Source organism: Sprattus sprattus (genome assembly GCF_963457725.1).
Source record: "Sprattus sprattus genome assembly, chromosome: 8".
Taxonomy (NCBI): domain Eukaryota; kingdom Metazoa; phylum Chordata; class Actinopteri; order Clupeiformes; family Clupeidae; genus Sprattus; species Sprattus sprattus.
Genome location: NC_137927.1, coordinates 7,686,914 through 7,703,899, shown reverse-complemented (window position 1 = coordinate 7,703,899; position 16,986 = coordinate 7,686,914). Strand labels below are relative to the sequence as shown.

Sequence of the window (16,986 nt, the reverse complement as noted above, 5' to 3'; positions counted from 1 at the left end):
TTTGTGTTTTGGGGTGTGACGGAGCGTGATGCGTCCCTTGGCAGAGTGTGTATCCTCCCCTTAGCTGAAAGCTGCCTTAGTAGCTGGCAGACACACCTGTAGGCTGGCATCCCCTCACCTTGGCCCCAAGCACTTAAGCTGCACAGGTTAACACACACACACACACACACACACACACACACACACACACACACACACACACACACACACACAAACCCTGTCCATTCATGCATGCACATAACCACACACTCACCTACACACATACTCACCTACACACACACATACCCACAGACACACACGCGCACACACACACACACACACATACACACCCACACACACACACTCACCTCCACACATACTCACCTAGACACACACATGCACACTCACTGGTAAGCTGTCTGTCAGTGCGCTGTGGAGACGCCAGCACACATTCCGCTGCGCCAGCTCCCTAACACTCCTCTTCCCCTCGTTGCCCAGTGGGAGAAAGCCATGTGATGAATCGTCCAGCGCAGAGTTGAACTCAGGCCACCTCAGAGCATTTAACACCCTCTGAGTACTGACCCACATCACATACCATACCACACCAACAGGCAGTGCTTTTTAATGCGTTAATGTTTTACCAACAAGATGCCCTTCGGTATTTTCTTTCATTCCACTGGCAACATATTAACTAAATGTGTTTCTTCAAAAGGATTTCAAAGGTTTCACAGTGAGGTGGGTCGAGGCTGGAGGCAGTAGAGTGATGTTTTATATGAACTGGCCACTCCTTATGCAGTAGTAGGGTATGGTGAAATAGTAGGAGAGCATAAGTTGATAGGTGGAGTGTGTGTACAGCACAGATCATTCAGATATCTGTGGATGTCTGTGGGCCATGATCATTTTCCTTTGTTTCATTGAAACACACTGGCCTTTATAATGAAGCATCTTTTGTTTGTTTTACATTTAGATTTACATTTTACATTTAGTCATTTAGCGGACGCTTTTATCCAAAGCGACTTACAAGGATGTACAGTGTACACATTTTTTACATATTACACTGATGGCACACTGCACATCAGGAACAATTAGGGGTTTAGTGTCTTGCTCAAGGACGATTCGACAGGGAATCGAATTAGCAACCTTCTGATTACTAAACGACTTCTCTCCCTCCTGTACCACTGTCGCCCCTTATTTTGTTAAACACACACACACACACACACTGACCTTTCTAATGAAGCGACTTTGACATTTCTGTCAAAGTTCACCCTGTCAGGCGGGGAAGTGTGTGTGTGTGTGTGTGTGTGTGTGTGTGTGTGTGTGTGTGTGTGTGTGTGTGTGTGTGTGTGTGTGTGTGTGTGTGTGAACTTATGACCTATGACTTATGACCTATGATCCTCTTTGATGTAATTTATTATCTGTCAGCAGTCCTTATCTTGGCCAATAGGATATCTGTGCCCTCAGGGTACAGGAACTGATAGAGATTATTTCCAAACACTGTTAATGACTTAAGAATATAATAATCAAGTGCCTTGTATTAATTTATTCCCTGTATGAATCATGTGCTTATGAAAGCAGGAGCATGGCTTTTCTCTCTGTGTGTGTAACTAGAATATTAGGTGCCACTAAGTCTGCATATGAACTAGAGCATGTTTAGACCAGAGGAGATAAGACGGGAACTGTGCTTCTTCCGACCTTGTGCAAAACTCCATCCTTGCAAGACAGGGAGCTTCGGACATGAGAAATCCACCACGTGATCATCCCTGCTGAAAGCTAAACTTCTGACTATATAAACTTTGTGCGAAGGATTTATCATGGCTTCACTGTCAGCCTCGGCTGGGAGGGGAGCCCAATTGCAATTGTTGTTGTTTGTCTGTCTAATAAATATACTTTCATGCAGCTCCGGAGGAACAGATTTATTGGTCTGGTTGTGGACATGCAGAAAGCTAAATGCTAAACTTGAAATAAGAGAGAGAGAGAGAGAGAGAGAGAGAGAGAGAGAGAGAGGCGGGAGAGATGCAAGCCAGCTCTTGCTTTGGCATCAGCTGGCAGGGATGCGCCCTCTGTATGGGAGTGAGCGGCTGATTGAGTGCCTGGCAGATGTCTAAGAGCCGTTCAGCCCCGTCACCAGCCCACTCACAAACACACACACATACACTCACACTCACACACACACACGCCCATCACCAGCCCACTCATGCCAGGAGGAGACGAGAGGGGACGAGACGAGATGAGGCTTTAACGATGCAGGGCGCTCTCCACTTCCTGCCAAAATTCCAACATGGCCTCTATTGACTGCTGCCAGCTGTGGCCATTCATTTTACCTGTGTGTGTGTGTGTGTGTGTGAACCTGCAGCATAAGTGTGTGTGGATGTATTTATGTCTTTGTGCAGGCAATGTTTCAGCCTGCCCTCTACCTCGTTGTGTTGGCCGCCCTGTGTCAGTGTGAAATCTGACCAACTGTAATGTGTTTCTCTGATGAGTTAGGTGACCCTGCTGGTGTCGGTAAAGAGCCATGCATATTACTATGGCCTATGCTACAAAGAACGTGGATGTGAACACACATGCATGCACACACATTCACACACACGCACACACACATACACACACATTGACACATGCACTCATAAATGCATACAACAACACATGTACACATGCACACATGTATGCGTGCATGCGCACGGACATACACATAGGTGCACAGATACACAGATTCACACACGCACACACACACACACACACACACACACACACACACACACACACACACACACACACATGCTTAGAGCAGGGAAGCTGAGCTGTCATTGTCGTAGTGCATATTTAACTCATTCAGTCCTCAGTGGATTGATGTCACGGTTACAGCAGGAACTTATCAGTGATTATTGGAAGCATGTTTCTGGAAGCATGTAATAACCCTCCCTGGGTGCTCAGTGATATTGGATGAGTTGTAATTGGCGAGGTCAGTCAGAGGTTAGCACATAATTATGGCGGAGTGCTTGAGTATTTTGAACTGGCACGGGCGTGTGTGTGTGTGTGTGTGTGTGTGTGTGTGTGTTGGAAAGCTGGAGTCTGAGTCACCAAGTCTTCTCTGTTCTCTCCTTGTACAGTCCTCACAGAAGGGACAGACACACTCTCATACTATCTTTCTTTCTTTCTCTCTCTCCTTCCTTCTGCCTCTTTCTCATCGTCTCATCGAATATCGTCTGTCTTTCTCCTTTCTTTCAGTTGGCCTTTCTCTGTCTCTCTTTCACTTTCTGTGTTCCTTTCTCTCCCTGGCTCTTCATGTTCTCTCGCTCATTCTCTCTCTAGCTCTCTCTTTCTCTATCTCTCTGTCTGTCTATCTATCTTTCGGTCACACACACACACACACCCTCTCTCTGTCTCATCCCTTCAGGTATTTTGGCCCGCAGCCCCATGTCTCAGCCCTGGCAACAGGTTTTGCGTAGTGTTTGTGGTTGGAACATGTTTGTGTAGTGCTGCTCTCACTCACAAGATGAATGCTAATAGACACGACAGCAGCGTTTGATGTAACATCTTTCCAGTGACGTTCCTGCCCAACTTACATCTGCCCTGGTAGACGCTACCATCTGTAAAGCAACAATTTGACACTTTTTTATTTTTTTCAAAATTTGTTTTGATTGTTTATGTCATGCGAAAAGACAGATAAATGCATGTGTCGTTCCACCTTGCAATCCAGGATATGCACTGTGTTATCATGTGTTCCAGGATGTAACACCCTGCGAAAAAGTAAGACAAGCTTTCACAGCATGACATTGCCAACTATTGCCAACATTGACTGTTCTCTCCCTTATTGACTGTTCTCTCCCTTGTAGGTCGCTTTGGACAAAAGCGTCTGTTAAATGACTAAATGTACAAATGTAAATGTATATTGTCAAAAGACATCAGTTAGCATGTTAGCAAGCTTTTAGCAATGCCAACTGGGATGTTGGTGATGGATTTTTTGCGTGCCTTTTAGGTAGTTAGAGCTCCAGTTTTGGATAAAAACGCCTTACTGCTGCTTTAAAGCAGACCAGGTGAAGGGGAAGGGGAAGAGCTGGTTTCTGAAAAATCACCTGGACCAAATCTGCCCGCATCGACTCCCTGTGTCTCCAGTGCTCATGCCAGCGCAGCTTCCATGGGCCCCCTGAAAGGTGTCTTTGTGTGGGCTCACTGCTGCACTCGTAGAGGAATGCGCATGGTCCGGTGCTACACAGTGGCTCGGGTTTCTCGAGGGGTGTGTTTTGTGTGTGTGTGTGTGTGTGTGTGTGTGTGTGTGTGTGTGTGTGTGTGTGTGTGTGTGTGTGTGTGTGTCTGTGTGTGTGTCTGTGTGTGTGTGTGTGTGTGTGTGTGTGTGTGTGTGTGTGTGTGTGTGTGTGTGTTGGGGAGGGGGGCTATGAGTACCAGAGCGGGGCAGCGGAGCCAGCCTATGGCCTGAACCCTGATGATCCCTGGAGGCTTTGCCCCTCATTAGGCACCCATTCAAGTGACCTATCTATACGTGTGTGTGTGTGTGTGTGTGTGTGTGTGTGATGATGATGTAAGGAAAGGTTAGCCATCATTAGATCTAGACTGCCATTCATAAACTGGCAGAGTATCTGGACCACAATACCCTCTGCTCTCCTGTATACCCTACTCTGTGTGTGTGTGTGAGTGATCCTGTACCCTAATGCATAGGCTCAGTCTGAGAGTACTCTTAAAGTCAGACTCATGTAATCCATTGCCTTTCATTATTACTGTCTTAGCCTTTCTCTATCTGACCTATACATCCCCTTCTTTGTGCATGTGTGTGTGTGTGTGTGTGAGTGAGGAGGGAATGGTGTGTGTAGTGTGTTTTACGTGCTATGTGTGTGTGTGGTGTTTATATATCAAATGTGTGTTTCCATCATTGAAAATCACAGTGCACAAAGCTCCTAGTGATAGATACAATGTGTGTGCATGTCTTTGTGTGACTGTATGTGTGTGTGTCTTTGTGAGTGTCTATGTGTGTATCTGTATGTATGTGTATCTGTATGTATGTGTGTGTGTGTGTGTGTGTGTGTGTGTGTGTGTGTGTGTGTGTGTGTGTGTGTGTGTGTGTGTGTGTGTGTGTGTGTGTGTATGGATGACTGCGTCTGCGTGTGTATGTGTATGGATGATTCTGTATGTGTGTGGTTGTGTGTGTGTGTGTGTGTGTGTGTGTGTGCTTGTGTGTGTGCGTGTGTAGGAAGCGCCAACTGCAGTTCCTGCTGGAGGGCCGTGGGCGGCGGGTGGGTCAGAGCCCTGAGGAGCTGAAAGAAGAAAACGGACGCCTGCTGGGGGAGGGGCTTAGCCGAGCCCTCTTCAACTACCCCAACAGAGACACTGGCAGCGACGGACCAGAGGTACACACACACACACACACACACACGTGCACCTGTAGATTAGCTGATTATAATTGGAGGTTGTCAGCTTGTAGATTGACTTTTTGTCACACTCACTCACACACGCACACACACACACACACACACACACACACACACAAGGCCAGTAGCTAGCTGTATAAAAGGGTTCTCTTGTTGATCAAATGAATGCACACATACCTATCACATGAATATCTCAAACACATACACATGAAGAATAAAAGCCCCCCGACTGCTAACACGCCCGCCTTCTCTGTGCCCTCAGGAGAGCCCTGCGGAGGCGCTGGCCCAGACGTACGTGCAGGGCCTGGTCCAGCGCACGGCCGACACCAGCGTGAAGCGGGAGGCCCTGCACAAGCTGTGGCCCTCCATGTTTGTGGAGCTGGTGAGGGACTGTGTGCTGGAGACGCGGGGCCGCCCCGGGGCTCAGCCACACCAGGCCTACCCACAGGTCTGCCTCAGCAGACTCACGCACCTCAGCAAGTGATGGAGGGGGAGCGAGGAGGAGGAGGAGGAGGGAAGAGGAGGGAGGAAGAGTAGGAGGATTTTCTGGCTTCCCATGAAATGAAACGGCGAACAGAACCATGCTACAATCCAGACAGCCTCTTATTGCACACGTGCAAGTGCAGACACACACACACACACACACACACACACGGTACAGACACACACACACACACACAAACACACACACACAAACGGGACACACACAGACACAGACACACACACGGTACACACGGTACACACATGGAAACACACACACAAAAACACACACACACACTCTCATGGCTTCACCTTGATCCCTATCAATCAGGCTTTTGAAAGTGTCTTTGGTCCTCTTGTCGCATTACAGTAACACCTCCCCTCTCACACACACACACACACACACACGTACACAAGCACACACACACACATGCAAGCACACATACACACACACATACACATACTCCCACAACACACTACTCCTTGGGCTTGTCCAGGTCCCTCCTTCACCTTTTGTGGTGAGGTTGGCCTTGAGATATCGCTTGACTCATTTCCTTGAATGTACAGATCACACCGTTATCAGCGCTTTACGCCTCACTTCCTGTCCAGCAGAATTCCAGGAAGCGTGGCGGCCTTGTGGGGCAGCTCCGCTTGGAGCGATAGCGGACCCTTCAGAAATCCGCCACTGGACGTTCCTGATATTCTGAAAGCCTTGACAGACGTCCTCCCTCCAGTTCCCGAACGACTGCTCGAATGAACTTGTTATATCCTGAGTGGTCCAATCTGGTTCCCTCCCTCCCTCCCTCCCTCTAGATCTTATCCCTCATTTGTCCCCCTCAGACTGAAGGGGAGAGACCGACGAGAGAGAGAGAGAAAAGAGACACGTTCTAATTGCACTTCTTTAGTTTGCCTCCTTTTTCTTGGACTTTTCTGTATTTCACTTGATATTAAAAGATAAAGATAATAATGAACTAATGGCGGTAACTCTGATCTTATTTATGTGCTGTAAAACACATAGGTCTCTGACACCTTCAGTGACAGGGTGGTGGGGAGAGCAGGTGCGACTAAGAAAACGCTCCCCTAGGGCTTCCTCCTGTGTTTGGAGTTTCTCTCTCTCTCTCTCTCTCTCTCTCTCTCTCTGGCTGTATATTGAGATTGAGTTCTCTGCAAAGCCATGAGGCTTACATTCTGTGCTGGAGTGAACTATTGCTCGTACTGCCTGTGCATACACGTACATACATACATGATCTGAATACATGCAGGACAGTAGCAACTACTGTAGTTTGTTCATGATCAGACACTACCATAGAGTCTTGGAGACTAATCCAGAAGATAGAACAAGGGGAAGGAAAGCCTTACTGCCTTCACCAAAGTGATGTGTTTACTGAGTGCCCTGACAGCACGGCCCACCATGGTTTACGCATACGTGGTTTACATTCCTCTGTTTGTTTACAGCCTTTAGTGTTATGGTGAAGCCAGCCCCCTGTGGAAACGGAACGGTTCTTGTTCAGGAGACGGCAGATTGGGGTCAAGTAGTGAGAGCATGCCTCTGGTGCTCTAGACGATTTATGTCCTGTCATTACGGTTCTGTGCCTTGTGTGTTTTTCCAATGTAAGCTGAGGAGAGGGGAAAACCCGGTAGTAGTCTTGCCTGTGTCTTCTTAAGGTTCCTGAGGTCCCCCCCCCCAAAACAAAAACAAAGCATACTTGAAGCACACTTTTCATTGTGTCCTTTCAGGTGAATGCTTGAACGTCATTCCATCATTTTATGCAAATAAGGATACTGATGGAGAGGGAGAGACTGCCTGGCAAGGTGTATGGGAATTGTATTGTAGTGTAGTTGAGGTATTGTAGTGTGTAGTTTTGATGAGTTATGTTTAGTTATCGTTGGCTGACATGGTGCATGTGAATTTTAGTAAGGATAGCAAGATGGCAGGATACACAACATGTACCGCAGCTGTACCCAGGATCTGTTACGACCCTCCTTCATGGTACAACCTGCGCTGTCTGTAGCCCACTCCTGCTAGACACAACATGGCCAGCAACAAGAAGAGAAGAATCATGCGACTGGGTGACAAGTTTATGATGCATTATGCATCAATATGGGATGCACTAAAGCAGAATGTCAGGATATACAGGAATAGGAAGTCATGATAGAAATGGATTATTTATATAGACTTAGTTTTTTAATTCACAAAAAAAAAAAAAAAAAAAAAAATCACAAATGTATTTTTAAATGATTTTTATACCATAAGGGACATCTGCATATGCCAACACAAGACTAAGGTAGCTAAGCTCAATGGCAATTGGTAGCTGCCCACCAAGCGGGAATATAATGTGTTTAGCTTGTTAAACCAGAGACATTATAAGGGTGGAGACAAATCACTGATAGGTGAATGAATAAGGGAAATAGGAGTGAATCTAACATGAAAGGCAAGTCTAATTTTTGGACTTGATTTAGTCAACCTGTATCGAAGTTGCACATCAATCAAATTTGAAGTGATCGCCCCTAATGCCTCTGGCCAAAGTAAAGACACATACACTTAACAAAAAGGTCCAGGTAAACCATTAAAAGAGATTCAATTTTAGAACAGTAATGTACAGGATAAAAGGAACCTTATTCAGCCAAAATGTACTATGAAAGGACATCCAGATGACCCTGGGAGGGGAAAATAAATGAACACAGCATTTACATCAGTAACCAGGGCAAAGTTAATGACATTTAATCCACTAAAATAATACATACCTCCATGGCACAGAAATGTCTACTCCTCAAATCCTAAGCCTTCCTGTAGGGAGAAGGAAGTTAACCACTTAAAACTTATGCCAAAAAAAAAATAAAGAAACTTGAACTACCTTTTGTAGAGAAGCTCTACAGTTTGGGCTTCATGCAGAGAGGTAGGAACAGGAGCTGTACCAGGGATGCTGGGAAAGCCATGTCCAAGGGGGATGTAAGTGGTCTGGGAAGACACCAACCTCCGAAGCGCAAAACGGTTGAATGACTTCACTCTGTAGCGAGTTTGAAAACCTGACGGCGTAGTGATCGTGACGAAGCGTTCAGGGGTTGACCCTGACGGACCATCAGCAGGAGCCCACTCCCGGCTTGTCTGGGCAGGGAGTGAGGCCTTCACTTGATTCTCCGACACTGGAGCTGGGGCCTGGGAAACAGTCATCTTGTTTGTCTGCGCCTGGTGCATACTCTCTTGGCCCTCCGGGAAATATTCCTCATCAGGTGCATAATGACTTGGGGCTTCCTCACTTTGGGTTGGGCTAAAGTCTTCTGTTGCAGAATCAGGGCCACCATGTGACCTAACCAGCCACTGTGCCCTTAGTTTGTATTTTGGCTTATTTTTCTTAGCTAGATAAATCGAGAAAAAGTACAAGTTCCACTTAACATTTTTGCTTTGCTCAAATTCTTTTCTTAAGAGATACCAAACAGATACATACCAACTCGATAGGCCTGACAGCTGACAGCTACCAACAGCAAAAAGTAAAGTGAAAACCTGCCGGCACAAATGTAAAAGCTCATTGACATGAAACCAAATAGAATTCAGTTAATCACTTATTACAAATCAACACTTACCCAAACATCTTGCTAAATGTCACAGGTCTCACAAAAACTTTTTTGAACAACCCAACTAAAGCTGGCAATTACACCAGTGCCAAAACAATTCTGAGGTTTGAAGTTCCAAAAAAAGCAGAACTGAGCTTTTATTGGCTCAAAGGGTTCACTGCTTAATTAACCAACGGACTTCAGCTGAGGGCTGCTGGTGCTACTTCGCCATTAACAATGTCAATCTGCTTGTGGCAGAAGGGGAGGGGAGAAAATCAGGAACATGCCAGAATAAATCACGTATCAGGATGAGCATGCTAGCATACATGTGGTAAATTTACACAATACACAAACATAACATGGTATATACATGTTGCATAAAATATTGGTAGAGAGTAAGCTGGGGAGAGAGCTTTTTGGGTATACAGTGTGCTCGCAACGTTACTATTATAAGGGTGAGTATACCTGATGTTAAAAGAGAAGTGTACTTGCTTTTTGTTAACTTTCACTAAAAAGACCAGAAATACTCTTCTTAAAAATTATCTTTTTGGAATTACATTGCATACTCGTAACATAAATATATGTATTGTGTTACATACACATATATTAATCTAAACCTTTGTTTAGTAAGGACATCTCCCAGTCTCCAGGGGAGAGAGTGACTCTCTTAGAGCGGTAATGGGTAAGGAAGGTGTGTGATTATCCTGCACGTTCAGGAGACTCCAATGGTACGTAATGGAGTCACAACAATTGATAACTTTCTCACACTAACACAGAAAATGTATTCCAGTTTGGCTTTGTGTCATTTTAGATTTTAGCCTAAAGTGTTTATTTCCCTCCTTAGTTTGCAACCACATGTGAACAATACACAGTTAATGTCTACTTCTCCACCATCTTTACTACAAGAGGAATAACATTTGTCCCATTGGTTTAACTTTTGACAAAGATCCTCAGTGTATGACAATGCTGTTGGTGTGTAGTTGGTGGTTATGATGATGGAAGTCATTTGTGAATGAGCTTGATTTCAGCTGAAGTGGGTTTAAGTGTAACTGACCTCAGTGAGTGGGAGCCGCTAGGCAGGGGGAGGAGAAGGAGAGCCTCTTATTTCATTAACCTTAAGAGCTGTGTGGTTGACTGTCTTCCAGCAGAATTTGGCACAGGCGTCATTTGGATGAACTGTTCCATGTGTACTTAGGGCTGTTTCTCTCTCTCTTTCTCTTTCTTTCTCTCTCTCTTTCTCTCTCTCTCTCTTTGTCTCTTAAACTGTTCAATCCCTATCCATGTTTACTTAGGTTTGTTCTCTCTCTTTCTCTCTCTCTCTCTCTCTCTCTGTCTCTCGCCATGTTCTCTCCTTCTCTGTTTCTTTCCCTCCCTCCCTCTCTATCAATTCAATTCAAATGATCTTCATTGGCATTTTTTTTTACCTTTAAACAGAAGATTTACTTACAGAATATAAAGATATTGCAAACATAGATATACAGTAGATCTGAGATTAACAACCCATGTGTGAGAATGTCAGGCTGTCCGGATCTCCCTCTGCTTTGTATCTCTAACAGTAAAGAGAGAATCCTTCATTAATATTCAGATTTTTTTGTCCACATGACCTTATTTGCTTTGAGTTTTTGTCTCATTTTGCCAGTGTTCCAAATACTTTTCTCTACATTCTTTGATGGTTTTATAGATGTTTAGTGTCAGCACAAGCTTTTCCGGGTTTAGATCTTGAGTTTGTGCTGTACTAAAAGACAGGGTGTCTGTGGCTGGATTACAAAGTCAAATATTTTGCCCCAAATCTAAAAAGGTACGTCTTAATTCCAAACAGTTATTTTTACTGCATAAAGAGCTCTGTAAGCTTTCTTTAGTGCTTCTTCTTCTCTCTTTCTCTTTCTCTTCTTCTCTTTTTCTCTTTCTCTCTTTCTCTCGCGCTGTCTCTCTCTGTCTATCTCTTTCTCTTTCTCTTTCTCTTTATCTTTCTCTGTCTGTATATATATATATATATATATATATATATATATATATCTATGGGATGAGCTGTAGCCAAGTCTAGAAAACGTTGACCTCAGATTCTGAAGGATCTGAAGAGATACTGAATGTAGGAATGGTCTCAGATCCCGTGCCATGTGTTCACTAACCTCATCACGCATTATAGGAGAAGACTCAGAGCTATTATCTTGGCAAATGGAGGCTGCACAAAACATTACATTAAGGGGTGCCAATAATTGTGGCACACCTGTTTTGGGGAAAAATATTTATTTAATGTCAACAGTTTTTTTTTCTTTCAATAATTTTACTTCAATGAAAAGGTAAGATTTTTGTGAATATTTTGAGTGAAAAACCAAGAGGATTAACAACAAAGACATAATTTTGTATAGCCTGTTTAGCTCATATTCACTAGGGGTGCCAATAATTGTGGAGGGCACTGTATATATATATATATATATATATATATATATATATATATATACAGCCGCGGAAAAAATTAAGAGACCACTTCAAAATTATCAGTTTCTCTGGTTTTACTATTTATTGGTATGTGTTAAAGTAAAATGTACATTTTAGTTTTATTCTATAACCTACTGGCAACATTCCTACCAAATTTCAAATAAAAATATTGTCATTTAGATCATTTATTTGCAGAAAAATGACAATTGGTCAAAATAGCAAAAATGATGCAGTGTCTTCAGATCTCGAATAATGCAAAGAAAACAAGCTCATATTCATTTTTAAACTACACAATACTAATGCTTACACTTAGGAAGAGTTCAGAAATCAATATTTGGTGGAATAACCTTGATTTAAAATCACAACTTTCATGTGTCTTGGCATGCTCTCCACCAGTCTTTCACATTGCCGTTGGGTGACTTTATGCTACTCCTGGCGCAAGAATTCAAGCAGCTCGGCTTCTTTTCATGGCTTGTGACCATCCATCTTCCTCTTGATCACATTTCAGAGGTTTTTTATAGGATTCAGGTCTCGAAATTGGGCTGGCCATGACAGGGTCCTGATCTGGTGGTACTCCATCCACACCTTTACTGGCCTGGCTGTGTGGCATGGAGCATTGCCCTGCTGGAAAAAACACTTCTCAGAGTTGGGGAACATTGTCAGAGCAAAAGGAAGCAAGTTTTTCTTCCGGGACAACGTTGTACTTTGCCTGGCTGAGGTTTGTAAAAGACCATAAGGATTGAAAAAAGCGGACTGGAGGGTCTTCTAGTTCGTCTTCTCTGATGAGTCCAATTTTCAGCTTTGCCCAACACATGGTCGTCTGATGGTTAGACGGAGACCTGGAGAGGCCTACAAGCCAGAGAGTCTTGCACCTACTGTGAAATCGGACTCATCAGAGAAGACGAACTTAGAAGAACCTCCAGTCCGCTTTTTCAATCCTTATGGTCTTTTACAAACCTCAGCCAGGCAAAGTACAACGTTGTCCCGGAAGAAAAACTTGCTCCCTTTTGCTCTGACAATGTTCCCCAACTCTGAGAAGTGTTTTTTCCAGCAGGGCAATGCTCCATGTCACACAGCCAGGCCAGTAAAGGTGTGGATGGAGTACCACCAGATCAGGACCCTGTCATGGCCAGCCCAATTTCGAGACCTGAATCCTATAAAAAACCTCTGAAATGTGATCAAGAGGAAGATGGATGGTCAAAAGCCATGAAAAGAAGCCGAGCTGCTTGAATTCTTGCGCCAGGAGTAGCATAAAGTCACCCAACGGCAATGTGAAAGACTGGTGGAGAGCATGCCAAGACACATGAAAGTTGTGATTTTAAATCAAGGTTATTCCACCAAATATTGATTTCTGAACTCTTCCTAAGTGTAAGCATTAGTATTGTGTAGTTTAAAAATGAATATGAGCTTGTTTTCTTTGCATTATTCGAGATCTGAAGACACTGCATCATTTTTGCTATTTTGACCAATTGTCATTTTTCTGCAAATAAATGATCTAAATCAGTGGCGCAAAAAGTGGGTATGCGCTGTATGCGGCGCATAGGGGCGCCGCACCATGGGAGCGCCAAAGCGATGGAAAAAAAAAAAAAAAAAAAAAAAAAAATTTGGGGATTTTCCTAATGTAGCTGCTGTTGTGCGTTTCTAAATCATTTCTGCATTTCCTTAATGTTATATACCATGTTAGAGGACTAAACAGACTAGAGTAGGCGCCTCATCTATTAAGATTCCATAATAGAATTTTGACATAGTAGAGGGAGAGTGAGCGCCGTGACCGCTCAACACACAAGCAGTTAGAACTAGGCTACGAGTAGTGAGTTGGTTGGATGGAAGATGGATAAAGCAAAAAAGCTGTCAGGAGCTGAAAACAGAAAAAGAAAGAGGGAAAAAGAGAAGACATGTCAGGGGATGCAACAGCAATTAAATAAGTGGATGGTGAAAGGCAACAGGTAGGTTTTAAGGTGACTTTACGTTTGTGCTTGGAGGCTTGCAAATAATGTTAACAGACTAGCTAGCAGGCTAGCTAGCGTTTGCTAACATAGAAATGTAGCAGCCAAATGGGGGTTTATGGCTAGCTTAAGCCTCATCAATTAGGCTGATGATAGCTACATTTAGATTTTGGTTTAACCCTACTGTACCAATCCCATGTATGACACATCTCAATTTTATTAAGGCAAAATAACAACTGGTAAATATAAGATGGGGTAGCATTCACAGTAACTACCAAGAAGCTGGAAACGTAACTCTGGTTACCATGGTTACCATTAGCTGTTTATGTTAGCTGTGCTGTCAAACATACAGGCTATCTGTTGGCATGGTGCAATACAAGATAAATGGGCAAGGGAAAAGGCACGGAGTGTTATTATTTAGTAGCAACTAAATAGCACTCTAGAATATTTTGGTAGCAGCATTGTTACACATCATCACCTTAAAAGATCTTTATTTGTAGGCTTACTTTTGCGTTTTAAGGCATTATTTTGCAATGGTTATCATTTTAATGTTAATGTTTGCAACTGTTTATTATTTTTTAATATTGTTAATATATGTATATATATATTTGTGTCTGTGTGTACAGTATATACTGTATGCACCATAGAAAAGAAAGAAAAAAAACGTGTGGGGGGGGGGGGGGGCGCCAAAATTGTTGCTGCATACCCCCCTGACATTGGGCAGTTGCACCCCTGATCTAAATGACAATATTTTTATTTGAAATTTGGTAGGAATGTTGCCAGTAGGTTATAGAATAAAACTAAAATGTACATTTTACTTTAACACATACCAATAAATAGTAAAACCAGAGAAACTGATAATTTTGAAGTGGTCTCTTAATTTTTTCCGCGGCTGTATATATATCATTTAGTCTAATGGCAGTAAGAGGAAATGGGGACAGTTTGTTTATTTAACAGTTTGTCAAGTGTGCATTTTGTTCATTTTACAGCTGTCCTTGCTTCACAATGGAGAGGTAAAGCCAAGGGTTTGGGGCGTTTGCTTTATCATTGAAACATCGCTCAGCAAGTGAGCTCTGTGTGTGTGTGCATTGATAAAGATAATTTCCAAGCACTGTTCATGACTTAGGAATGTATTCATCAAGTACCTTGTATTAATAATTACCTTGGATGAATCATGTGCTTATGAAAGCAGGAACATGGCTTTTCTATGTTTCTGCGTGTCTGTAACTTAGAATATTAGGTGCCACCAGTCTGCATATCTACAAGAGCATGTTTAGAGCAGAGGTGATAAGCTTCTTCCTACCTGGCAAAACTTCTATCCTTGCCTTGGACATCAGAGATCCACCACGTGGTTATCCCTACTGAAAGCTAAACTTCTGTCTATAAAAACCTTGTGCGATGTGTTGATCATGGCTTAACTTCCAGCCTTGTGCTGGGAGTGAGCCCAATTGCAATTGTTGTTTGTCTAATAAATATACTTACCGGTATATGCAACTCCAGAGTCCTGAGGTAACTAGGGTGAATTTTCACCTATCATGCGTGTGTGTGTGTGTGTGTGCGTGTGTGTGTGTGTGTGTGTGTGTGTGGGGGGGGGGGGGGGGGGGGGGGGGGGGGGGGTTTGTGTGTGTGTTTGTTTGTGTGTATGTATGTGATACTCAGTGGGTGGGTGTGTGTGTGTGTGTATGTATATGTGTGTGCATGTATGTATGTGTGTGTGTTCATGTGTGTGTGCATGTATGTGTGTGTGTGTGTATGTGTGCGTGTGTGTGTGTGTGTGTGTGTGTGTGTGTGTGTGTGTGTGCATGTGTGTGTGATCCAGCTAGTAATTACACTCTGCTGAAAATTGTTTGCTGCTGGGATGAGTCTATGGCACCTTAGTGCTGGAGCCTGGAGAGACCAGAGGGAATCCTGAACTGCGTGTGGAAGCATGTCGGGACGGGAGCAGAGGGCTGAGGTGGGAGCCAGCGGAATCATTGAGGGAGACTCACAGCATGCACAGAGGAGACTCCCCTCCAGTTGGCCTGTAGGGGTCGTGACCTTGGAGCCAGAGGAATCCACTCCAGTTAATCACCTATCAGATGGATGTGAGGGAGACTATTTACAGGAAGTGACACTGTAAGGCATTCTAACCCCATCACCTCTTTCCACGTATGAACTATGGGGCCTGTGTGTGTGGAGAATCAAAGGTCTTGTGTTTTGCCTGTGACAAATGAATGTCTGACAGGGTGGCGATGTATTGGGAGAAATGAATAGTGAGTCCAACAAGAAAGTGAATTTCTAAGTTAGTCGATAGTGTGTGTGTGTGTGTGTATGTGTGTGTGATCTATTTTCTCCATCTGAGATATTGGTGTCTGTACAGCACGGTTCTTCTCTCTGCTGTGTTTGTGCATGGGTGCCTCACTTCTATGTATATGTGTGTGTGCAGGTAGTTCTCTCTACAGTGTGTGTGTGTGTGTGTGTGTGTGTGTGTGTGTGTGTGTGTGTGTGTGTGTGTGTGTGTGTGTGTGTGTGTGTGTGTGTGTATGCTTTATATGACTCCTGCCACCAGGCCCCATCTGACACTGCCATGGATAGAGGCCAGGGGGAGATTTACCTTCCGTAAGCAAAACACAACTTGTGCGTTTATATTTTAGCAACAGAGTGTGTGTGTGTGTGTGTGTGTGTGTGTGTGTGTCAGTGACTGGCTTTAATTAATTCAGTTTGACCGATCGGTACCCACATGCTTCAAGACCTGCTGTCAGTGAGGAATCCTTCGTTCTAATCCGCCAAATCCCTTTGATAACGGTGCAGGAAAAAAGCCCCAGGATAGTTATTAATGAAGAATGAAAACCACCGGGGCGGAGGGAAGATGGTGTCCGTGTGAATGATTGCTGCGCTCGTATCATAAAGCCTCAACAACGCTTTGAAGTACCTCTGAAAACACATGATGACACAGACGTATGTAAGTGAGAAACATCTTGCCCACATGTATGTTGTACAGACGTAGCAACATGCTAATGCCCTGGCCATGTCAGAACCAGCAGAGGGGTGATGAGAGGGACAGCTGAGAGTTTAGACATCCCACAATGAACGGTGTGGGAAACGGGCAACCTCGGGTACCTCCAGCTCTCTCTCTCTCTCTCTCTCTCTCTCTCCTCCTCCTCTCTATCTTTATTTCACTCTCTCCTGCTGGTTCTTTCTAGGTTGGTCTCTGTCTGTTAATCACTCTC

General features: G+C 44.0%; 1 protein-coding gene across 1 annotated transcript in view; it reads left to right on the top strand.

Moving 5' to 3' along the window:
• lrrc49 (leucine rich repeat containing 49) overlaps positions 1-5,844 on the top strand; it is a gene marked incomplete at both ends in the record, with an annotated part of 59,596 nt that extends 53,752 nt beyond the window's left edge. Inside the window, 2 exons of the mRNA XM_080843457.1 lie at positions 5,183-5,339; positions 5,623-5,844. Coding sequence (XP_080699583.1) covers positions 5,183-5,339; positions 5,623-5,844 — 379 coding nt within the window. The remainder of the gene's footprint in view (positions 1-5,182; positions 5,340-5,622) is intronic.
• Between the last annotated feature and the right edge of the window lie 11,142 nt (positions 5,845-16,986).